Below are 25274 nucleotides of genomic sequence, written 5' to 3'. Positions count from 1 at the left end.
CTGGACAAGTGTCATTAATGTTCACTCTGAGCAAAGCAGCAGCTTGGAAAGTGTCTGTGATCACTCCACTTCTCCCTTCACTCCAAACACTGTTCATCACTCTGAACACTCATTCCACTGGACTGTTGGTTCCTGGTAAATGCAGAGCAAATCCTACTTGGTACAACGCTACAACAAGAACAGATATTTTGTAGTCCACAAATTTGGACAGGTGCAATGAAAATCTGGGACATTCCAGCTATCCTGAAAGACATTCCAGGGACATAATATAAAAAAATCCATGCCTATGCAGGATGGTGAAACCAGGACATATGGGCCAGATCCACAACTGGTGTAAACTGGCATAGCTCTCTTGACTTCAGTGGAGCTCTGCTAATTTACACCAGCCTAGATTCTCCCTACCCTGATCACTAACACAGAAGTTGCAGCTAGCAAGAAGGAGAGAGCGATCAGGAGGAGTTAATAATGGAGAATAAAGAAACCTGCCAGGTGCCATCAGAAAGGTTGTGCACCAGGTTCATCACCTATATTTATTGTTCCCTCTAGGGGAGTGGTTCTCAAACTAGGGCTGCCGCTTGTTCAGGAAAAGCCCCTGGTGGGCTGGGCCAGTTTGTTTACCTGCCGTGTCCACAGGTTCAGCCATTTGCGGATCCCACTGGCCGCAGTTCGCTGCTCCAGGCCAATGGGGGCTGCAGGAAGCGGCGCAGGCCGAGGGACATGCTGGCCGCCCTTCTTGCAGCCCCCATTGGCCTGGAGCGGTGAACCGCAGCCAGTGGGAGCTGCAATTGGCTGAACCTGCAGACACGGCAAGTAAACAAACCAGCCGGGCCCACCAAGGGCTTTCCCTGAACAAGTGGCCCTAGTTTGAGAACCACTGCTCTAGGGCATACTTAGCTGCCTGCAGCCAACGCTCACGTGCAGAAGTGATGCAGCCATGCTTTCTCTTTCCCCTAGGGAGCCTCCTCCAGCCTGGTGGTGAAATTTGCAGACACGGACAAGGAAAGGACTTTAAGGCGGATGCATCAGATGGCAGGACAACTGGGCATCTTCAGCCCGATGACCATCCAGTTTGGAGCCTATGGGGCATATACGCAAGCGGTAGGAAATGCTGCTTGATCAGATGGGATGGGGGGCAGGGCCGGCTCCAGGCGCTAGCACACCAAGCGCGTGCTTGGGGTGGCATGCCGCTGAGGGCGTTCTGCCGGTCGCTGGGAGGGTGGCAGGCAGCTCCGGTGGCCCTCCCGCAGGCGTGCCTGCAGAGGGTCCGCTGGTCCCGCGGGACTGGCGAGGGGCAGAGCGCCCCCCGCGGCGTGCTGCTGTGCTTGGGGCAGCGAAATGGCTAGAGCCGGCCTTGATGGGGGGTGAATCCTTTATCACAGATGTGGGGCACTGCACTTGAGTGTCCTTCAAAGAGCTGATATGGATACCTTCATGTGTACTGCAGATGCCCTAGCTCAAGGGTTCCCATAATCCATTCTTAGGAGTAGGGTGTCCTGGTGTCCATAAAGGCCCAGCTATTAGACACTAAGGTCCAGTGCATGTGGGAACTGGTATGCCCACTGCTTTGGAAGAGCTGTACCAAACAATGAGACCACTCCAACCGTGGCTAGCCCTTTCTCCCCACCGCAAAGCAGTGGGGCTCCAGGAGCAGACACACCTACTTCCCTTAAGTTCATCAGGCTGGAGGCCAAAAAGACTTAACTAGTGGCTTGTTGTACAAGAATTTCCTCTGTTTTTTGTGGCTACTGTCTTAAGTGGCATATACAAAACTAGTTGTGCGCTAGACATACCAAATTACAGGGCCCCCCCCATCCCATATTGAAATCATGTCCGAAATGTATTGCAATATGCACCAGTCAAAACTGGCAAATTCACATTCAAGCCAAAACCAACCCCTCAATCTAAACCATCATGCATTGCTTTTGCACCGCGCATGCTTTTAAAGTGTCCCGCTGTTGAAGGCACCTTGCAATGCACAGAAGCAGCGAGTCTCTCTCTTTCCAAAACTGCAGTGCAGTTTTATACAATTTATCATCCTGGCTTGGTAGATCTTTGTTGATGAGAGGCCCAAGTATGGACTAGCAGGTCACACTGAGTTGCCAGGGAAAGATGCATTCACCGCACAACAGCTGTCAGTCTCTCACTTTCATAACCATTGCACCTACTCAGTCAATGAGAGCCTAGGAGACAGTGTTGAAGTGGAACGGAGCAGGACACAATATGTCATAATGAACTTTTCATTCCAAAGGGCTAGAGGCAGTAATCACTGGGCGCGGGTGGAATTCTTTGGCCTGTATTTTGCAGGAGATCAGACCAGATGAGAACGATCTGTTCAGGCCTTAATATCTGTGAATCTGTGCTTGGCAAAGCAATGCTTTGGATAATGATAGTGCAGTGACTGGCAGTAAGCACTCTTCAGTGGGTCACATGGCACCAAATGTGGACGGAAACACAGGGATTGCTGGGATGTGAAGCAATGCATCATGGGGCATTGGGACAGGAACCAGAATGACCCGCCCCCTCCGCCCCCTTCCCACAACCCACGGTGCCAGAATGGGAAGAGGTGCTCTGTAGGATAGCTGCCCATAATGCACCACTCCCAACACCGCTGCAAATGCTGCAAATGTGGCCACACTGCAGCGCTGGTAGCTGTCAGTGTGGTCACACTGCAGCGCTTTCCCTTCACAGCTGTATGATGACAGTTTTAACTCCCAGCGCTGTACAGCTGCAAGTGTAGCCATACCCTTAGACCTCTCTGTCCAAGGGAGGGATGCTGGCACAGTGCTTTTCTGAACATGCTCTCTTATTTCAGTCTTCAAAGCCACTAGAGATAGCTAGAAAATAGGACCTCGGTGTTCCCTGTTAACTGAAGGCTGCCATGCAGCAGCAGCCTCTGGGTACCCTCAGCACTGCAGACTAGTGCAGGTATTTGGTATGAGCCCAAGTTCTGTTGTGGTGGCTGAATCCATTTCTTCCTGGCCCAAAGAGAAGAGTGCTGCTAACAGAACTGGTCAGACTGAAAGGACAACATACAATTTGCTCACTCTCTGCTGTGCAATATTTTCTTGCACACCATTAAACACCCAAAGAAACAGGCCAGGGAAGAGACAGACTCAGCCCAAAATCCCCAGATCCAAAACCTCCCTGAAGTGTGGGCCAGTTTAGAACTGGAGCTGCAGCCACACGTCCCTGGAGAACCCATTCCTCCTCCTGGAACTGAGGGAAAGATGTCAGGAACTCAGGCTCACCTCTGCTTATCATTCCACACACAACTCGGCTGTAGCAGGCCACAGTGAAGAAAGTTACACAGGAGGACATAATAGGCTCCTGGGTACAGAGAAAAGCTAATTTACAATTCCCCTTCCTTCTCCCCTTCTTCCACTTCCTTTCTCTTTCCTTTTCCTTTCTTCATTTTTTTTTTTGTCCTTCCATCTTTCTTTCTTTTTCTTTTTCTTCTGCTTCTTCCCTCTTTCCTTCTTTCTTTCCTTAAGATAATGCAGCAGCAGGCAGCCCTGATGGCTGCAGCACAAGGGACCTGCCTGAATCCAATGGCAGCCATTGCCGCAGCCCAAATGCAGCAGATGGCAGCCTTTAACGTCAGCGGACTAGTTGCTGCTCCTATGACCCCCTCATCAGGTATTTGTCACCCCACCCTGTTCAGTCTCTCTGTGGTGGGTTTCCAGATCCTGGTATGGCAGCCGGATAGCACCTGTCTGGTAAAACATGGGGTGGATCCTCTTGGAACTAGGAAGCTTTCATCGGGCATGCAGCGGGGACTCGCAATCTCCTTTCTTAACAAACTTTGCCCACATGATGATTTGTTTAAAACAAACAAGCCAGCAATCGCTGTTCACCTACAGATCCTCCCACGTGGGCCCCTAAATCCCGCCCTTAGCCTCCCCAAGTGACCCAGAGCTAAAGCTCTCATTTTTTCTCCTCTGCACCCCCTTCTCTTTGGGGGTTAGGTACAAGCACACCTCCAGGGATCAGCACAGCGCCCGTCCCCAGCATAGCCACGCCCATTGGGGTGAATGGGTTCAGCCCCCTCCCACCACAGACCAATGGGCAGCCAGCATCCGAGACCATTTACACCAATGGAATCCATCCGTACCCAGGTAGGTCCTGGGGAAGGAAGAGGGGAGGAGCCTGGGAATATTCTGCCAACACTCTTGCTGTTGGGCTGTCTTGTGCCTGGCTGTTGAAGGAGAGATGGGTGGTAGGGCGTGCACTGTGCGGGTGCACAAACATTCCCCCACCCTTGTGTCAGCTACACAGAGGAGGGCGACCTTTGCAGCCCTTGTGATCACCTGAGCAAAGAGATACCAGAGGGCTAGCGCCCCTGTCAAGAGTGGCAGGGAGGAATTGGGGCCATGCCCTCCCTCTGCCCCTCCCCACCCACCACTGCTGTGGGGTGCAGCGGCTATGCCCAGAAGAAACTTGGTGTGTCATTGTACCCCTCTGAGTCACAGAGCTTCCTGCTAGAGCAAAGCAGCACCATGCCACCTTGGACACGGCACGATGCCTGAATGGCCCTGTGTGGCTCTAAAGGAGCAAAGAGAAAAGCTGAGTGAGCACCCCTAGATCGCTGCTTTCAAACAGGCTTAGGTGAGGAGCGGGAATATGTTGGATGGCTCAGGCAATTGGTGGTAGGATACCAGGTCTTTCAGCTCCACCTCACCAGCTCCTATCCGTCCAGCGTCAGGAAGGACCCAAAACATTACCCATTCGGTGTCTGCTCAGAGAGGAAATGCCATGCAGCATGCTACTAACTAATGGGACACAGGGCTCTCGGGAAGGCTGCCCTGCTGGCAAGAGAGTGGTAGGTAGTTCATTTAGGGCAGGGGCCATATCCAGACCCCAGGGTCTCAGCTGGTTGATGTGCTGCATCCTGGCACTCAGTGGCAGAGAGGAGCGTTCAGTGTCAGAGCTGAGTAGGAATTATTCAGATGTTATTAGTCTATATCAACCTTTGCAGAGATGGGTTGGCTTTGGCAAAATTCCCATTTTGACAAAAAAAATGGGAAGAACATTATGGAATTGTCAAAAATGTCCAATTTTAACGTTTCTTCTGTGAAAAGTTCTGTTTTCAAACGACTTGTCGTTTCACAACACACGTCAATGTACAGTTGGTTTGTATTTCAATTTAAAAAGTCAACGTTGAAACGGAACGGTTTGGAATGATCAAAATGGGTCATTTCAGCTAATCCCAAATGACTTGGTTTTTTTCAGATTTTTAGTTCGTGCCAGTTTTTGAGAGTTTTGACAGTTTGTCCTGATTTGAGATTGAAAGTAACACTGAAAGATCAAAACTTTTTGCTGAACAAGACATTTCCCACCCAGCTCTGTTCACTTGGTTCTCTGTCACGATTCACTAGAATACGGCTTCCAGATGCTAGCTGGTCTCTGACATGAACCTGGACACTCTCCAATTTCCTAATAAAAACCTCCTTCCCTCAGAAAGGGCCTGATCCTGGAGGGCGCTAAGAACCCTCCACTCCCATTAAAATCACTGAGAATGGAGAGCACTTGGTGCCTTAGAAGATCAGGCATAAATGTTTCAGAGGGAGTGTTCGGCATCCCCTAGTTTCTGAGCAATTAACAGTGATCAGGAATGTGTCTGTTACTTTGTTTCTCAGTACACTACAGATTGCTTTGCTGAGCTGTGGGAGGGGCCAGGGGACAAAAAGCCAACAGGAAGATGATAGGAGGACAAATAATCTGCTGTATCTCTGAGCGATTCGTGCTGGCTGCTCCTGCTGCAAAACCTGTTTCTCCTCTGGTTTATCTTGCTTACTCTTTCTTCCTTCTCCCTTCTTTTCTCTTCCCAGCTCAAAGTCCCACTGTGGCAGATCCCCTCCAACAAGCCTACGCAGGCATGCAGCACTATGCAGGTCTCAAACTTTGCTTTGCAGTTCTCCCTCTGTCTCTGCCTTGCGCGCTTTCTCTGTTTCTTGGTTTGTTTTTGTTGCCTTGTGGCTTTTAAGTGAAATGACCATGAAAAGAACTGCATGGGGTGGGGGCACTGAGGGAGGAAAAAGGGACACTTAGCAAGGTCTTGCAACTGCATGTTTCGGTGAACATCTCTTCTTACTTGCAACCATGGAAAGCAATGGATTCCCCATCACTTGGCATCTGTAAGTCAAGATGGGATCATTTCTTAAAAGACATACAACCACAGGTTGTTGGGATCAGTGCAGGAATCACTGCATGAAACTCTCTAGCCTTGATTATGCAGGAGGTCAGACTAGATCAGTGTTTTTCAAACTGGGTGTCCTAACCCAAAAGGGGGTCGCAAGACTATTGTGGGTGAGGGGGCGTTGCGAGAGCAGTGGCAGCTGCTGGCAAGGTGCCGAGCTCTGAAGGCAGTGCCGCCACCAGCAACAGCACAGAAGTAAGGGTGGCATGGTGTGGGGGGACATCACTTTTTTGAGGGGGACGTCACAGTCTGAAATATTTTCAAAGGAGGTCCCAGCAAAAAAAGTTTGAGAACCCCTAAACTAGATGATAGCAATAATCCTTTCTAGCTTTAAAATCTGTGCAGTAAAGGTCCGGAAGCTGAGAATGGAAAAGTCTAGCAAAGACCCCAGAAAAGAGCAGAGGTGAGACCCCAATCTTTCTGCTTGTTCCTGAAGGAGCACCATACCCAACAGTGAAGCCAGGAAATAGTTCTGAGCTCATTTACATGGTGTGCTCATTTACATGGCCTTACCCCAGGTGTGCTCATTTATATGGCTTTACCCCACGACGCTGACTAATTTAAGGTATTAGTGGGTAGGATGAAAATTTTAGTGCAAATAAGTCTGAGATAATTCAGCAGAGGGAGGCTCATTCGCAGCACAGATATACATTAAAGGAGTGCTAGGGAGGAAGCAGCCTCAGAGCGTTGAGAGATGTGGGGTAATGGAGAACCAGTTCAGTATGAGTGCTGACTGAGAGTCAGTTGGGCTGAAGATCAGGTCAGTACAGTTCTAGTAGGGAGTCTGCTGAGAGATCACTTGAAAGAAAGCAGAGGTTCTTAATTAGCTTTGCGAGGATTCTGTTTTTATTTGTTGTTGATGCTATCAAAGGCGTTTTTTCCTGAAAGGTTTTTTGAGGTTGGTTTTTTCTTTTTTCAGCTTAAATTTTGTACTAGTAGAAAATTTTAAAAAAAACAGATATTCATAGTTGTATTGTGTTCAAAATATGAGGACTGTAGGAAATGGGAATCTAACAGACTGAGAAATAAAATCATAATGTAAGGTCAGCATGGATTTTCATAACTGAATCAGGGATGGTTGAAAATTTTCCACTTAAACTGTTTTTTGACAGAAAACGGGGGGTTTGACTAGATGGATTTTTTTGCAAAAAGTATGTTTTCCACCAAATTTTTTGTTTTTTTAACTGAAAAACCAAATGCCTGAAAACTGAAATATTTCAGTATGGCAATACTGCTGCAGTGCCTTGTGGGAGTTGTAGTTCAGGCACCTCATGTCTCCATTTTCCTCTGTGGGCCAGTTCCCTTCCCAGACTACATCTCCATGGTTTACTGTGGCCAGGAACTCCCATGATGCACCACTTCCACCGAGAGGTATAACCATGGTGCATCATGGATAATATAGTCTGACCAGGGAGTCTGGGATATAGTGGACAATGGGAGCCTGTAGCACTTAACTACAACTCCCATGAGGCACCACAGTGGCATTTCCAAAAACAAATATTTCAGTTTGTTTTTCAGCCAAAATATTCAGATTTTGATTTTTCCATCAGAATTTTCTATGGGGAAAAAATCTATTTTCTGACCAGCTCTAAATGTAATAGTTTATTTTTAAGTCTGATGGGATACTGCTAGAGCAGGGGTCGGCAACCTATGGCACGCATGCCAAAGGTGGCACACAAGCTGATTTTGCCTGGCACGCGGCAACCAGCCGGGGTCCTGGCTGCTGGCCCCACTCAGCCCACTGCCGGCTGAGGGAACAGAACCCCAGGCCGGCAGGAGGCTGAGCGGGGCCATCGGCTGGGACCCTAGACATGCGACAGGTGCACCCCCTGGCTCACCCGTCATTGCACTCGGGTTCTGTGGCTCCCAGGAGTGTGACCCCCCGGGGTGCAGGGCCCTGAGCCTGCTGTGATAGGGGCGGCAGCGGCGGCGGCTCATACTCCCGGGAGCCACAGAGCCCAAGCAGGGTGAGGGGGGAGCCGGGGGCACACGGGGACTTCCACTCACATGCATCTGCTGCAGGAGCCCCCGGCGGGGGGGGGGGGGAACACCAGGCTGCAGCCCGGGCAGGCGCGCCACCCCAGCTCCCCCCTTACCGCGCTTGGGTTCTGCGGCTCCTGGAAGTGTGAGGCGCCACCACCACTGCCCCTCCCACAGCTTCCACCCCTCCGCTGCCTCAGCACTCTGCGGGGGAGGGGCTGGCTGCCAGGCAGGCAGGGTTTGCCTGAAAAACCTCACCCTCTGAGCAGGATTTGAGGAAAGGTCTGCTGGGAAAGGTTTAACTGAGTTACTATTAGTAGCAGTAGAAGTAGCGTAGTAGCACCTAAAGGCTGAGATTGGAGCTCTGCTGTGCTAGGTACCGTACAGACGCATAGTAAGAGACAGTTGCTGCCCCAAACAGCTTGCACTTTGACCAGACAAGACAGGCATGGAAAGTATTCTTATTCCCATTTTATAGTTGGGAACTGAGCACAGAAATTTAAGTGAGTTGTCCAAGGCCACAGAGAGAGTCTGTGGTGGCAGAGTTGAAAAGTGGACCCAGAAATCCAGAATTCCAGTCCAGTACCTGAAGCACACAACCATCCTGCCTTTCTGCTGACTCACTACTACAGCTGGTTTGTTACCACACCCAGACACAAAGGAAAAAGACAGACCTCTCTAGTCAGATTGGATATAAGGTGTGGCCTAAGTAACTCCCAGCGAAGAATCCTGGGAGCTGCCAAGATGGCTTGGGTTGGCTTTTGTGTTTCTCTTGGAATTCTGTTTGTGAATAAAACCAAATCCTAGAAAGGGGCTATGTTCTGAATCGATACAGTGTGAGAAACCTGAGTGCAGAAGGCAGGGAAGCCAGTTCTCCCTCACACATACTTCTCAACCCTCCAATTTAATTTAATTGTTAAAAATTTCCTCTCTGTTAATGTTGATCATCACCAGTGGAACCATTTTTCCCTGGGGTTTGGGATGGGGAAGAATTAATAGGTTACAGACATGTACTGTTTAAAACGGAATCCTTCCGAACCTACTGTAGTTACATACTCCTACAGGCTACAAACCTAAGGTGAAACAGCATCTGGCATACCACATGCAGGTCTGGTCTCTGCTCTCTTACAATAGAAACTGAGAAGATACACATTCAAACATGGGAAACCAAAGTGACACAGAGACGTGAGAATTCCGTCAGCAGGCAAAGAATAAAGAAGTCATGTTTATTTATTTAGCCTAACGAAACTGTCCTTGAGGGAGGACATGATGATGCTGTATAAATACTGAGGACCAGATCCTCAGCTGATGTAAATCAAGGTAACTCCAGTGATTTCTGTGGAGCTGCCCTGATTTACATCCGCCTACCATCTGGCCCTGATACAGCAATAATAAAGTGAGAGAAGGAAAATGATTATTTACATTGAAATGAAATGATGGGTTTTATCTTAGTTATACTGGAGTAAATCTGGAGTAACTTGAGCTCAAAATAGGAATCAGATCCTGCAGGCCAAATTCATCCCTAGTATTTCTCCATTTACTTCAAATGAGTTCATAGCAAGGATGAAAATACACGAAAGTAAGCACAAGTCTTCTCATTAGTGTTGTCTGCTTCCCAGATTCCTCCTTAAGCTTTTCTCAGCTCACACCCTTGGTCCCCACTCACTGGAAGGCCACTCCTACCTCCCTAATATCTAGGAAGGGTAAGGAAATACCTGCCTCAGCGTATCCCACCCAACACTTTCCTGCAGGACCCTCACCTGTGTCCAGCCTGCTACAGGGAGTCACGTGGCTAGAAAGTTTGCACAATACACTGAAAAGAGACCCTTCGAATGCCTGCAAGCTGTGGATTTTGATTCCTTTTGTTGCATTATAATGAATATGTTTGGAATTACCCCTCACTCTAGACAATTCAGATGTGCTATTCAGAGCTTCCTCAGAAGCTGAAATAGCAGCTGGCCCCCTTTTCATTCTGGAAAAATAATGCTGTAAACAAAATTCTTCTCTCGGGTATTTCATCCAGTTAATTAAGTGTTTCTCTACCAGTACAGAAAAATCCACATTTCCGTTAAAAGCATGCTGTCTAAAACACACTGCAGCACTGAGCCAGCGTCTCTGTGCAGGTTTCAGAGTGGTAGCCATGTTAGTCTGTATCGGCAAAAACAACAAGGAGTCCTTGTGGCAGTGTCTGCAGCTCGGCAGAGCACCACTCGTGAGGCTGAGCGCAGAAGCTTGTCCATTGCGCATATGTACTGTATCTGAAATGTGAAATACCATCTGTCTCTCCCCTGTTCATTGCTACTGTTCTCTGTTCTATAGTAGCAAATACAGGCACCAGCTGGGATTGGGCCCTGTTGTGCTAGGCGCTGTACGTACACATAGCAAGAGACAGTACCACCCCTAAGGAGCTTGTATTCTAAATAGACAAGACAGACAAAGGATAGGAGGGGAAACAGAGGTACAGGGAAGGGAAATGACTTGTCCAAGGTCATATAGCAGGTCAGTGGCAGAGCGAAGAATACTATCCAAATTTGCCTTACACCAGTGTTCAGGTAGATCAGGCTGCTCCCTCTGTTTATGTTATTTAGCATGTACAGAGTCATACCACGTCTCATCATGGATGAACAGGTTGTATATAGGTTCACGCTCTGACATGTATGGGCCAGATTCTGATCTCTCTGAAACAGAGGTAAATCAGGAGTCAGTGGGGCTACACTGTTGTTAACCTGGCGTAAGAGCAGAGTCAGGCACCACGAGACGCAGGAGGCACAGACATGAACTGGGGTGCCTGGAGCAATGCTGTTTGACGGATGATACAACTTCAACAGAAGTGTCCACAGATCAGCTGAGCACTGAACACAAAGAGTGCGGGACTTGGTGTGCAGTGACAATGGACAAAGCTCAGAGACTTCAGAGCTTCAATATGGATAAATCCCCACAAGTTCTGAGACTGTCTGTGCTGCCTCCAAATGGTCACAAGGATCTGCAGAATGGACCATAAATCTCATGAGAACAGGATTTGACAGTAGATTTAAAGTTCTTCCTGCTTCTCATCCAACCAGGAATACCAGCAGGACAGCTTGTTTCACTGTACTCAAATGCTTCTGCTTCCGAGCCAGACTGGGCCTCAGATGGGCAGAGGCACTGGGAAAAAGTGGTTGAAAGTTAACCCAACATTTTCATGCTGGGTTTGGTTGGAGTTGGGGGTGGCCTGACCAGGAGTTGGTTTGGTATCTGCCCTGGTGCTCAGATCAGATATGGAGATGACTACAATAATGTTCAGTATAGCACTGGGAGAAGAAAGGAGCAGAGTGTGCAGGAAGGAATGAGATAGTGTTCCTCCTTAGCGTGAAAAGGAAGCTCCCGTCTGTCTGGAAAGAATTTGGACACTTATGCATTGCCAGACAGGATGTTATGGAACAGAACCAAACACCCCAGGCAGAAGCTCCCAGAGAGGAAAGGGGGCCTCCCAGCTGCCCCTGCAAGGAGAGCAAGGGCTGATTCTTGTCCCTGGAAGGGCCTATAAATGGGGGAGCAAACTGCTGCGCTTCCCCTAGTGAAGAGTTGCCATGGGAGAAAGGAGTGGGTGGGGCCAGCAGTGTAGTACTGGGTTTGGGGAGGGAGGAATGGCTGGCCTGCTCCTGTCTTTCTCTAGGAGGGAGGGCGGAGTCCTCAGCCATTCTTAACTTCAGAAATGCTGCTGTTCGATTCCAGCTCTAAGACTGAGCGGAAACCATGTGGGGGACATCTAGGGTGACCAGACAGCAAGTGTGAAAATCAGGACAATATAAGAAAAAGACCCAAAAATCGGAACTGTCCCTATAAAATTGGGACATCTGGTCACCCTAGGGACACCTAGCCAATCTAACTGACCAACCTGCTACCCAGGGCCAACAATTCCTCCTACTCCTCATTCCGTGGTCAATGTCACACTGAGAAAGGGATCTGGTAGATTAGCAGCTGTACTGATGAAGAGCAAAAAGTGTCCAGCAAATGCCACTTTCCTGGATTACATCAAGGGACAAAGAGTGAGCCCCTGCCGGGGTGGGTAAATGAATGCCCAACCCAGCAGCCCCAGCTGAGTGTCACAGTCCTGAGAAGTTCTGTGACTAGAATTGTGTCCACATGCTAATGCGCTTAGGACCCTTCTGCTGGGACACCCGGCCCATTTCCCTTATATGTACTTCTCATAGGGCTGGTCCAAACAGAGAGGGGATCAGCTGGAAGCAAATTATACACTATGATCTCTGTCTGAGATCAGTGGGGGAATATGGCCCTGTGATGCTGGGTGGGCTCTGCACTGCTTCAGGTGGGATGTAAAACCCAAGAATGATTCTCCTTGCAGTCCTCCAGGGTGTGCAGAACCCTAGTGCTCTGTGGGAGCTTTCATTCCCATGGACACAATCGTTTCCTTTCCTCCCCAGCCCATCCCGTTCCACCCCTTTTCCACTTCATAAAATGAAAACTCTTTTGTGAGCTGTATCCTGAATGAGTCCCACACTGTGGATGTCACAGGTGTAGTACTAGGAGCCTCTGGGACAAAACAGAAGCAGCTTTCTGGGAGAGATTAGCAGCGCTACCTGCAGCTTCAGAGCTGAGCCAGGCAAAAGAAGCTGAAGGGCTCATGAAAACAGGGACCCTATGCCTGGGTGTCTCCAAACCGTTCACTGGGATGCTGTTTGTGCCATCTCGGAGTGTTAGCAAAGCAAAGCAGAACAGACCTCTGAAGCTTGACCCTTTTGTTTTTCTGTTGTCCAGCAGCATACCCAGCAGCCTATGCACCGATCAGCCAGGCCTTTCCCCAGCAAGCGCCCATCATTCCACAGCAGCAGAGAGAAGGTAAGGGCGGGGGGGACATTCGGGAGGAGACAAGCTGAATGATGAATTCATTGATGTGGGTCTATTTGCTGGGTCTACAGCAATTCTCGGGTTGGGGAGCAACATCTGTTGGTCAATAAAGTAGTGGGGGGGGTGAGAGAAAAAGAGAGCCCATTAAAAAGGAAAGATAAGTGAATGCTGTTAGACTTTGCTGCTTCAAAGACCATAGAAGGTCTCAGAAGAGAAGATTTCCAGGCCAGGAGATAAATAAGCAGGCCCAGTAATTTGAAAGGAAATATCCAGGCAGGTCTATTTTCCCAGGTTGAGGTAAGTGATTGAAGTCCATGCTACCAGAGAGGCTTAATAGAAATCAGCCATATCCCAGAAGAAGAATTACTGGTAGCATGTGTGTGTATATGCTAGGTATTTTCTTGTAATCCCAGAGATTGATGGTTGGGTGATGTGTAGATGAGTGGAAAGGATGGATGAGAAGATAGATAAGTGATAGGTGATGTACAAATAGATAAATAGGGAAATTGAGACATGCCAGGAATGGTGGGTGAAAAAAATGAAAAGAAAAAGATGGGAGGAGAGGTGGAGTGGGGTGATGGACAGAGTAATGGGCATACACAGGGACTTGAATGAACTGGTGAAAGGAAGTGGTTGAATTGCCAAGTGAACATTTAGCTATATTGCTGAATGGGCAAACAGTTACATGAAAAGACCTAGAGATGTAGGGAGAAATGTGTGGCCATAGATGGATGGCTGGATATGTCAACACAGAGCTAAGCAAAGCAACTCTGGGCCTATGGGTGAATGGAGTAACAGGTAGCTGGACACATTTAGAAAGAGATGGGTGGGTAGATTGAAAGAAGAATGCACTAGTAATTTACTAGAGAGATGACTCAGTGGCTGAAGATGCTCATTGCAATACCAGCTCAAACACAGTACACTGCACAAGTCTGAGAAAGACGAGGAAGGCACATGTGGCCTCTTTGCTAATGGGTGGCTGTTCTTTGTGTGTGCACGTGTGTTATCCCAGGTCCCGAAGGATGTAACCTGTTTATTTATCACCTGCCCCAGGAGTTCGGAGATGCGGAGCTCATGCAGATGTTTTTGCCTTTTGGCAATGTCATCTCTGCCAAAGTCTTTGTTGATCGTGCCACGAACCAAAGTAAATGCTTTGGTAAGTACCAGAGAACCTGTTCTCATCTTTCCTTCCAGGAGTTTTGCAGCATTGGCTCCTTTGGATAGTTGGGTCTCCTGTTGCATTTCACACAAAAGAGCATTTTGATGCATAGTGATGCTAGGCTTCATTAAGGAGCCAATTAAGCCAATCAGTGGCCAGGTTATAAGCAAATCTGAGCTATTTGGGAAACACATGGGACATTTCTTCAGTCCCACTCCAGTTACACACACAGCAATCCCCATATGAGCACTTTCTTCCTGAACTGATGGCAGACTAGACCCTGCATCGCCTCTGCAGTCACATAATTATTGATATGTCCAATCCGTTACATAAATAAGCTGGAACCGTGTCTGAAAGGACTGACCACTCAAGGAACCAACAACACTCCTAGGTTGACTTCTGAAGGAGGTGGCACAGAATGGTACTCCGTACACCAGGATGTGAGATGGTATGTTAGTGCATTCCATTTGGACAGGAGGTTACCTGGTTAAGGAGGCTGCTTGCACAGGTCTCACTGTGTTCCAGAGGCTGAGATGTTCTCTTTAGAAATGGATAAAAGTTGATTTCTGCAACATGAAATATACCCAAATCCCCAGGGTTTTGTGGCAAAGTTCCAGCAAAGTGAAACTGGTGGAATGTTATGTCCAGCAGGGCTGGCTTCAGCGTTTTTGCCTCCCCAAGCGGCAAAAAAAAAAAAAAAGCCGCGGTCGGTGACACTTCAGCAGCAGCTCTAACCGCCACTGCTTCATTCTTCAGCAGCAATTCAGCGGCAAGTCCTTCCCTTTGAAAGAGACTGAGGGACCTGCTGCCAAATTGCCGCCGAAGAGCCGGGTGTGCCACCCTTCTCCATTGACTGCCCCAAGCACCTGCTTGCTGCGCTGGTGCCTGGAGCCGGCCCTGGTGTCCGGGGTTTCCTTCCTTTCATTCATAAGAACATAATTAGGGCCATACTGGGTCAGACCAAAGGTCCATCTCACCCAGTATCCTGTCTTCTGATAGTGGCCAATGCCAGGTGCCCCAGAGTTAATGAACAGAACAGATAATCATCAAGTGATTCATCCCCTGTCACCCATTCCCAGCTTCTGGCAAACAGAGGCTAGGGACACCATTCCTGCCCATCTTGGCTAATAGCCATTGATGGACCTGTCCTCCATGAATTTATCTAGTCCTTTCTTAAACCCTGTTATAGTCTTGGCCTTCACAACATCCTCTGGCAAGGAGTTCCACAGGTTGACTGTACATTGTGTGAAAAAATATTTCCTTTTGTTTGTTTTAAACCTGCTGCCTATTAATTTCATTTGGTGACCTTTAGTTCTTGTGTTATGAGAAGGAATAAATAACACTTCCTTATTTATTTTCTCCACACCAGTCATGATTTTATAGACCTGTATCATATCCGCCCCCCTTAGTCATCTCTTTTCCAAGCTGAAAAGTCCCAGTCTTATTAATCTCTATATGGAGGCCGTTCCATACCCCTAATCATTTTTGTTTCCCTTTTCTGATCCTTCTCCAATTCCAATATATATATTTTTGAGATGGGGCCACCACATCTGCACACAGTATTCAAGATGTGGGCATAGCATGGATTTATATATAAGCAACATGATATTTTCTGTCCTATTATCTATCCCTCTCTTAATTATTCCCAGCATTCTGTTAGCTTTTTTTTGACTGCCACTGCACATTGAGTGGATGTTTTCAGAGAACTATCCACAATGACTCCAAGTTCTCTTGAGTGGTAACAGCTAATTTAGACCCCATCATTTTATATGTATAGTTGGGGTTATGCTTTCCAATGTGCATTACTTTGCATTTATCAACATTAAATTTGAACTGGGTGCCCAGTCACCCACTTTTGAGAGATCCTTTTGTAGCTCTTTGCAGTCTGCCTGGATCTTAACTATCTTTAGTAATTTTGTATCATCTGCAAATTTGCCACCTCGCTGTTTACCCCTTTTTCTAAATCATTTATGAATATATTGAATAGTACTGGGCCCAGAACAGACCCCTGGGGGACACCACTATTTACCTCTCTCCGTTCTGAAAACTGGCCATTTATTCCTCCCCTTTGTTTCCTATCTTTTAACCAGTTACCAATCCATGAGAAGATCTTCCCTCTTATCCCATGACAGCTTACTTTGCTTAAGAGCCTTTGGTGAGGGACCTTGTCAAAGGCTTTCTGAAAATCTAAGTACACTATAATCAATTGGATCCCCCTCGTCCACATGCTTGTTGACCCCCTCAAAAGAATTCTAGTAGATTGGTGAGGCATGATTTCTCTTTTTCAAAAATCATGTTGACTCTTCCCCAACAAATGATGTTCATCTGTGTGTCTGACAATTTTGTTCTTTACAAGTACTGAAGTCAGGCTTGCCAACCTCTAATTGTCGGGATCACCTCTGGAGCCCTTTTTTAAAAATTGACGTCACATTAGCTATCCTCCAGTCATTTGGAACAGAAGCTGATTTAAATGATAGGTTACAGACTACAGTTAGTACTTCTGAATTTCACATTTGAGTTCCTTCAGAACTCTTGGGCAAATACCATCTGGTCCTGGTGGTTATTACTGTTTAGTTTATCAGTTTGTTCCAAAACCTCCTCTAATGACAACTCAGTCTGGGACAGTTCCTCAGATTTGTCACCTAAAAAGAATGGCTCAGGTTTGGGAATCTCCCTCACATCCTCAGCCGTAAAGACCAGTGCAAAGAATTCATTTAGTTTAACCACAATGGCTTTATCATCCTTGAGTGCTCCTTTAGCACCTTGATCATCCAGTAGCCCCACTGGTTGTTTAGCAGGCTTCTTGCTTCTGATGTACTTAAAAAAAATAATAATAATTGTGCTATTACTTTAAGTCTTTGGCTAGCTGTTCTTCAAATTCTTTTTTGGCCTTCCTAATTATATTTTTAGAGTTCGTTTGCAAGAGTTTATGCTCCTTTCTATTTTCCTCACCAGGATTTAACTTCCACTTTTTAAAGGATGCCTTTTTGTCCCTCACTGCTGCTTTTACTTTGTTGTTTAGCCACAGGGACACTTTTTTGGTTCTCTTACTATGTTTTTTTCATTTGGGACATACATTTAAATTGAGCCTCTATTATGGTGTCTTTAAAAAGTTTCCATGCAGCTTGCAGGGATTTCAGTTTTGGTGCTGTACCTTTTAATTTCTGTTTAACTAACGTCCTCATTTTTATGTAGTTCTCCTTTCTGAAATTAAATACTACAGTGTTGGGCTGCTGTGGTGTTTTCCCCGCCTCAGGGATGTTACAGTTAATTATATTATGGTTAAGGCTCTGTGTTTGTCACAGAGGTCATGGAAGCCACGGATTCCGTGACTTTCCATAACCTCTGTGACTTCTGCAGTGGCCTGTGTGGTTGGCCCAGCTGCTGCCTGAGCAGCTCAGGCAGCCCCTGGGCCAGTCACACCGGCTGCTGCTGGGGCAGTCTTGGGCCCCACCGCCCCCCAGCAGCAGGAGTTTGGGTGGTGGGGCACTCAAGGCTGAGGATTAGGGTGCGGGGCAGTGCTTATTGGGGTGGAGCTCCCTGGAAGGGTGACAACAACTCCCCGGCCCACAGATACCTCCCCTGCAGCTCCCATTGGCCACAGTTCCCAACCAATGGGAGGGTGCCCTGAGTGCTGGGGGAGCGGCCCCAGGAGCACCGTGGGTACTCAGGGGAGGGGGCGCTTGGGACAGAGCAGAGGCAGCACGTGAAGCTAGGAGCTGGAGGTCGCCACTTCCCAGGAGCCGGGTAGGGAACCTGCCCCAGGCCCACCAACCCTCCTCCCCACCCAGCAGCTGTGACACCCCCTACCCGGGCCACAACCTCCCCATGAACACCCATGGCACCCCTGGGGCTGGCCCCCCCAGGATTCCCTGGGACACACCCAAGCACCTGTGGTGCCTCCGGAGCTGCTTACCCCTCTTCCCCCCAAGTTTTAGTCAGGTATATAGTAAAAGTCATGGACAGGTCACGGACTGTGAATTTGTGTTTATTGCCCGTGACCTGTCCTTGACTTTTACTAAAAATACCCATGACTAAAACATGTCCTTACTTATGGTCATGATTACCAAGTGTTCCAGCTACATTCACCAGATCCTGTGCTCCACTTCGGACTAAATGAAGAATTGCCTCTTCTCTTGTCGGTTCCAGGCCTAGTTGCTGCAAGAATGTCATTTAAGGTGTCAGTCACATCCTGACTTGACATGTACCCAGTCAATATGAGGATAGTTGAAATCCTTCATTATAATTGAGTTTTTTGTTTTTATAGCCTCTCTAATCTCCCTGAGCATTTCACAGTCACTATCACCATCCTGGTCAGGTGGTTGGTAATATATCCCTACTGCTATAGTCTTAATTTTAGAGCATGGAATTTATCCATAGAGATTCAATGGTACAGTTTGATTCATGTAAGATTTTTACTTCATTTGACTCTGTGCTTTCTTTCACATATAGTGCCACTCCCCCCAGCTCCGCAGCATAGCCTGTTCTGTCTTTCCGATATATTTTGTATCCTGGTATTACTGTGACCCATTGATTATCCTCATTCCACCAAGTTTCTGGGATGCCTATTATATCAATATCCTCATTTAATATGAGGCACTCTAGTTCATCCATCTTATTATTTAGACTTCTAGCATTTGTAATTGAATGGGACTCTTTTTCATTTGATTGTTTCTCATCAGATCCTACCTGTATTTTATCATCTTCCATCCTCTCCTCCTAACTAGGACATAGTGAATCTCCATTAATAGATCTTCCCTTAAAGGATGTCTCTGTCCGAATCATATGCTCCTGCGTACCTGTCGGCTTTCCGCCTCTTCCCTCCCCCTCACGCGCTCCAGTTTCCAAGAAAACAACATGTGCCAGGCAGGGATTTTGTTATTACTACCAGGAGTACAAGATTTCAAAACAAGCCATGACTCCTGCCACCTTCTTTTGTCTGTGAGCTGAGTGCTGAGCAGGAGTGGGTGGGGGAATGGGATGGCCACACGTGAACAAACCTCCAGGAGAGCTGCAGAGTGAAGTGCTGAGATGCCTGGGCAGCTAGAAGATTCCCAGCCTCTCGCTACTTACTCCATTTCCACGACCTCTTCCCTTTTCACTGGGGCTTCCTAGTGCAAGCTGGTATGACAAACACCTACCCTAAGTTCATTTGATGTCACTCATCCGTACTTTGATTAAACCTATGTGGCCCCCATGACCCTAGGGGTGCCTTGAATTTTTTCATCTACTTAGCCTTACAACATCTTGCAAGATAGATAAGAGCTATCATTTCCATTTCACAGAGGGCGCACTGAGTCACAGACTAAGTGACATGCCCAAGGTCACAAACAGAGTCTGTGGCAGAGTCCCTGTCATTTGAGTACTGTGCTAGTACCCTAGCCACTGGACTAACCTGTCTCTCTGGCTGGCCCAGTCCCGTGTGCCGAGTTTGCTCACATGAATACAGGCCTTTTGATTTATGGCTGCCTTCAATAGCCATAAAATAACTGGGCTTGAGCTTCAGCTAGTGTAAATTGTTCTAGCTCCATGGACCTCAATGAAACCACACTTCTGCAGGCCAGCTGAACAGCTGGCCTAAGGTATATATGATCGCTCTATATCTGACCTCTCGGTCATCATTTTCAAAGGAAACCTGCACAACACCTTCAAAAGACCAGCCTGGGAGCTTAAATTCATAACACTGCTAGACACTAAAGATCATGGACTGTACAGAGACACTGGAACCATGGATTATTACAACAAAATCCACTAACAACCCCCACAAACTGACTTTTTCTCCCTCCCTTCTACCCTACTATTACTGCACAGAAACTTGCTATGACTGCAGGGGTGTTAACAGACTCCTTCATCTTGAATGGTCCCTTGAAATATGGGTTAATGACTTATTCTAAACAATCCGTTCCTTGTGTTTTGCTGTGACTCTGAGTACATTCCGTAGACCTGAAGAAGAGCTCTGTGTGCTTGAAAGCTTGTCTCAGGCCTTGTCTACACTAGCAAGTTTCTGTGCAGTAAAGCAGCTTTCTGCACTATAACTCCCAAGGTGTACACACTGCCAAGCCAATTAGTGCACAGGAACTGCGGCGTTGCGGCGCTGTAAAAAAACCACCCCAACAAGAAGCATACAGCTTTCTGCGCCGGGGCTACGGCACTGCGGTGCTAGTGTAGACACCGTGGCGATTACAGCGCTGCGATTGGCCTCCGGGAGGTGTCCCGCAGTGCCTGTTCTCACCTCTCCGGTCATAGGATTGAACTCCCCTGCCCTGCCCTCAGGTGACCAACCATCATCCCCACCCCATACATTCCTTTGCAAATTTGAAAGTCCCCTTCCTGCTTGCTTGGTGATGCGTACAGTGGTCTCAGCACATCTTTCCAGGTGGCCATGCCTGCTTCACGCACCAGGCGATCCCCCACTTGGAGCAATGCTGAGCTGCTGGACCTCATCAGCATTTGGGGAGAGGAGGCTGTCCAGTCCCAGCTGCACTCCAGCAGTAGGAATTATGATATCTATGGGCAGGTTTCACAATGCATGACAGAAAGGGGCCATGACTGGGACACATTGCAATGTAGGGTAAACATGAAGTAGTTGTGGAACACCTACCATAAGGCACAGGAGGCAAACCACTGCTCTGGAGGTGCACCCATGAGCTGCCAGTTCTACAAAGAGCTCAACGCAGTACTCAGTGGTGACCTCACCTCCACTGCAAAGATCACTGTGGATACTTTGGTGGCTTGCGTGCCAGTCAAGAATGGACCGAACCAGAAGGAGGAAATCTTGGATGAAGATGTGGAGAGGAAGGGGGACCAAGAGGCAGAGGATGACTCAGATATCAGAGATGCATGGAGCCAGGAGCTCTTTTCTACCCAGGAGGAAGCTAGCCAGTCACAGCTGTCAGATCTTGGCGAAGTGCAAACAGGAGAGTAGGCCCCTGGTAAGTGGATCTGATTTGGGGAATTGCTGAAATGAGTTGTTGGGGGCAGGAGGGTTGTAGAAAGCAGGCTTGTCTCCCACCGCATGCCTAGTCTGAGTGTCGGAACAGGCTTTTGATTGACTCCCTCACTTCATGGGAAACTCCCTCAGAGATCTCCAGGAAACTCTTGTGGAGATACTGGGTAATCTGCAGCCACAGGTTCTTCAGCACAGCTGCTTTGTTTCTTGCCCCATTAAGAGTAATTTTGCCATGCCACTATGCCATCACGAGGCAGGGGGGAAAGAGATCATTGCTGCACACAGGCGAGCTGCATATGAGCCAGGGTGGAAGCTCCAGTCTTGGAGAAGACCCTCCCTTGATTCCCTCCTCACCCTCAGCAGCGAGATATCTTCCATAATGATCACATCCTGTGGAAAGTGTGGGAACAGGGATGATTATCCGGTCCCCACTCATGTCCTTGTGCTGCAGGGCTGGGGCGAGCTCATCACACAGTCCCATGAATGTGACTTTCCTCATCCAAAAGTTCTGCAGCCATTGCTCGTCATCCCAGACATGCATCACGATGTGATCCCACCACTCGGTGGTTGTGTCCCGAGCCAAAAAGGGTCGTCAGCACCTCCGTGAATGCCACAAGCAATCTCATGTTGTAGCTACTACGCGTGGTGAGATCAATATCGCACTCCTCTTGCCTTCGTGATGTGTTGGTCAGAGCAAGCAGCATACTGATCAACAGTTCGGGATCCATTCCTGCAGACAGAAGAGGCAGGGCACACAGTACACAAACCATTGAAAGATGACGCCAAATGCAGACGGAAGCACAGGGATTGCTGGGATGCAAAGCAATGCATCACGGGGCATTGGGACAGGATCCAGCATGCCTCGTGACCCCCTCCACCTTCCTACAACTCTTAGCAGCAGAAGAGAAAGAGGTGTTCTGTGGGATAGCTACCCAGAGTGCACCGCTCTGAATACCACTGCAGGTGCCACAAATGTGAACACGCTAGTGCGCAGGCAGCTGACAGTATGAACACACAACAGCGGTTTCCCTTCAATGCTCTCTGAGTGGTGCTGTAGCTCCCGATGCTGTAACTCTGCCAGTGTAGACATTCTCTCTCTCTAGCAGATGTTGGTCCAATAAAAGATATTACCTCACCCGACCTTGTCTCTGTAATATCCTGGGACCAGCATGGCTGCAACTACACTGCATACAATCATGAGCGTGATGCACAGGTAACAGACAATGTTGGGAGGCATTAGTGCCATGCAGTGTAACCTTCACCATCCCTCTAGGGCAGTGTGATCAACAGTGCATTGGAAGAGGGTATTGGAGAGGCAGGACGGCTCCTAGTGGTTAATCTGGGGGTAAAAGTCACCTGTCCCAAGTTGGTTTCCTAGTACAAGGAGTCATGCTGGACACTTGGCTCCTGCTGCTTTGGGTGCGGGAGGCTGGTAGGTATCAAGCAATGTAATAGTCGTAGTTGGGAAGCATTGTGCAAACGTGTATTAATCCTCCATGCATGCTAAGAAGAAAGTGGAAATATTATCATCATTGCTACCTCCCTTTTCTCCTCTCCTTTCTGCCACCCCTTCCCCACTCACGCCTCTGCACTCACGCACATGCCTGCAAACTCATACACAGGCAAACACATGCTTGTGTTTGGAAGCTGTCACACTACTCTCTGCACCCACAGTCTCTTACGCTCCTGCACATTCATGCATCATATTCACAGTCATGCTCCATACACAGATCCACACACTCACCCTTGCCCACATACTGTCAGTAAAACTTATAAATGCCTCAGCTGTGTTGGCTAAAGTTGAACAGGAAACTGGAGGGGAAGGAAGGTGATAATATATAATATACATAATATATAGTCTGGGAGTCTTCCAATTCCACTGTTCCTCCAGAGGGTTTCCAGTTTAGAGTCCCAGCACATTTCTCACCATAGCTCATCTACAAAGCTTGTCCAGATATATTAATTACACACAGTTTCTGGCGAGAACACTAGTAGCAACAATGTCTTTTTGTCTTTCCCTGGCATTTCTAGCACATCAGGTATCTGGAACTGTGCAACTGATTCAGTGATAATGAACCCTTTTATTGTTGGGTTAAAATGTGCAAAGCATGTCTTTTAAGATGTAGCACTGCATTCATTTCAATGTAAGGCTTCCCAGAAGAACTCACTATAACAGCTTGGAATAGTTACACGCTGGAGAAGGTAAGAAAAGTCATTATGGAGCGTGGTGTGTTGGGCTCCCAAATTGCAGCCATGTCGCAATGGGTTAAGTCTCACACTTCCTTGCCAGTGCAGAATTCACTTGTTCTCTTTGTGACTAGAGCTTTTAGCATCATGCTGGTTCACATACCCCACTCCTTACAGTTCTTTCCCAGCCAGGGCCCCAGCAGGAAATTGCATTGCGATAACTGAAAATGGTGTCAGCTCTTTGGGGCAGAGACCGTAGTTATGTTCAGTGTTTCCATAGCTTCTGGTCTACACCTGAGGCGCCTGTGCACTACCTCTCTGTCTCACATTTTAAACAGCTGCTCTTAAAGAAACAGGTATTTTCTCCAGATACCATCCTCTGGGGTTCTTGCTCCATCAGAACCTCAGGTCATCATTTGGGCTCATGTTTGTCTAGTGCTTTGAGGAACCCCACCTCATGCTCCAAAGCACCTCTAGGGTTTGGTGCCTCAGCACCTCACTACTGGCACCTAGTGCCCTGGCACCTGGGCTTTGTTAATGACCCAGCGCCTGGCTTGGTGTTTCACTGCATGTGTTATGGTAGGTGGTTCCTGCCCGGGCACCAGATACATCTAGTCTTCGGAGCCCATCTCGGTGGTTCCCTTGACCCACCTTAGCAGCCACATTGGTGTCTCAGGTAATATCACGTCAGGGCCTCACCATTCTCCTCAGCACTCTGACCCCTTCCTGCAGGATTTCCCTTTGGGGCCCTGGAAACGGGGCTCTTTGCCACTCACCTGAAAAAACAAAACAGCACCTGAGCTGTTGCTCCTGGCACCAATCAAAGAGTGCATTAGCAGGGCACTGCGCCAGCCACTGGGCCCCTCCAGGAGATCTCTTAGAATGTAGCCTAAGGCTTCCTGGCTGCTGGGATACCCTCTGGCAGCAGGAAAGGGTGGGAAGAAACTGTGAAGTGTTGCAGTTAGGCCCAGCAGCCCCTTTACTTGCCCTGTCTCACTTCCTCCCTCCCCTGGGTATCTGACTGAAAGCTGGAGCCCATCCAGGTGCCTCTGGCAGCTATCTCACTTGCTCGCTCATTAGTGGAAGGTTGGCCAGGGTCTCTGCAGCCCCTGGTGTCAGGTTCATGCAGGGCTTGACACTTTTGAGTTCCCCCTCTCCCACAATTAAATAGTCTTGTGAGACACCAGATATTAATGTGATCTCAGCAGAGCTGTCCCAAGTTCCTGTGAAGTTCTGTGCTTCACATGGAAAGTCATGTGGTATCACTGGTAACAGGGGCTTCAGCGCCCCTCATGGGTGTGCTTCAGGCACTACTGACTGATCCACCTGACCCCCCTTTTGAAAACATAGGCACCCTTTGTTCCATGGGCCTCTGAACTTAATTGTGGGTGTCCTGGTCAGGACGATCCTGAGGGCTGCAATCCAGCCTTGGAGACTACGACTCCCAAAATGTTAGAGGAAGAGACAGACTTCCACTTCCAAGGGTGAGGCCTTGAAGCCTCGGTTTTGGATGCAGAGGCACATGCGTTTTGTGGGGAGCTGAGGCTGTGTTACTGGACACCTGGCCAGGAATGGCAGATTGCTTTATGGAGCTCTAGCCCAGCTGGGAGCTGCTGCTGAGAAACTTCCGGGGCTTGGACCAAACAAGGAGCCAGGCAGGCTATTGCTGGCAGGGGTGTTGGAACAATTTGTACAGTGGAGGTGCTATGAGCCATTGAACCAAACTGTAAACCCTGTATATAATGGAAACCACTTTAAGTTAGGGGGTGCTGCAGCACCACCCTCACCCCTAGTTCCAGCACCTATGATCGCTGGGCATCAGTGGAGCCAGGGTAGAGACTGCTGTGGTGCCCAGAGCTGCCTGAGGCTGGCTTGCAGTGACAGCAGTGGGAGGAACCATAGCCTTGTTTGTTGGGGCAGTGCCTGAAGGGGAAGGGGGACAGCAAAGAGACTTC

At 48.3% G+C, this 25274-nt stretch overlaps 1 protein-coding gene across 6 annotated transcripts in view; it reads left to right on the top strand.

The window, feature by feature from the left end:
• CELF6 (CUGBP Elav-like family member 6) overlaps positions 1 to 25274 on the top strand; it is a 213277-nt gene that overhangs the window by 156950 nt on the left and 31053 nt on the right. For 3 of the 6 annotated variants that reach the window (XM_032769352.2, XM_032769395.2, XM_032769316.2), the window contains exons 6-11: positions 955 to 1098; positions 3492 to 3636; positions 3966 to 4115; positions 5829 to 5891; positions 12935 to 13015; positions 14037 to 14180. In XM_032769352.2, the coding sequence (XP_032625243.2) occupies positions 955 to 1098; positions 3492 to 3636; positions 3966 to 4115; positions 5829 to 5891; positions 12935 to 13015; positions 14037 to 14180 (727 nt within the window). The remainder of the gene's footprint in view (positions 1 to 954; positions 1099 to 3491; positions 3637 to 3965; positions 4116 to 5828; positions 5892 to 12934; positions 13016 to 14036; positions 14181 to 25274) is intronic. The other 3 variants (XM_032769328.2, XM_032769322.2, XM_032769345.2) reach the window with 3 other exon arrangements.

This window comes from Chelonoidis abingdonii, chromosome 9 (genome assembly GCF_003597395.2).
Source record: "Chelonoidis abingdonii isolate Lonesome George chromosome 9, CheloAbing_2.0, whole genome shotgun sequence".
Classification (NCBI taxonomy): domain Eukaryota; kingdom Metazoa; phylum Chordata; order Testudines; family Testudinidae; genus Chelonoidis; species Chelonoidis abingdonii.
The sequence above is the reverse complement of the archived record's forward strand: the minus strand, read 5'-3'. Positions and strand labels throughout refer to the sequence as shown.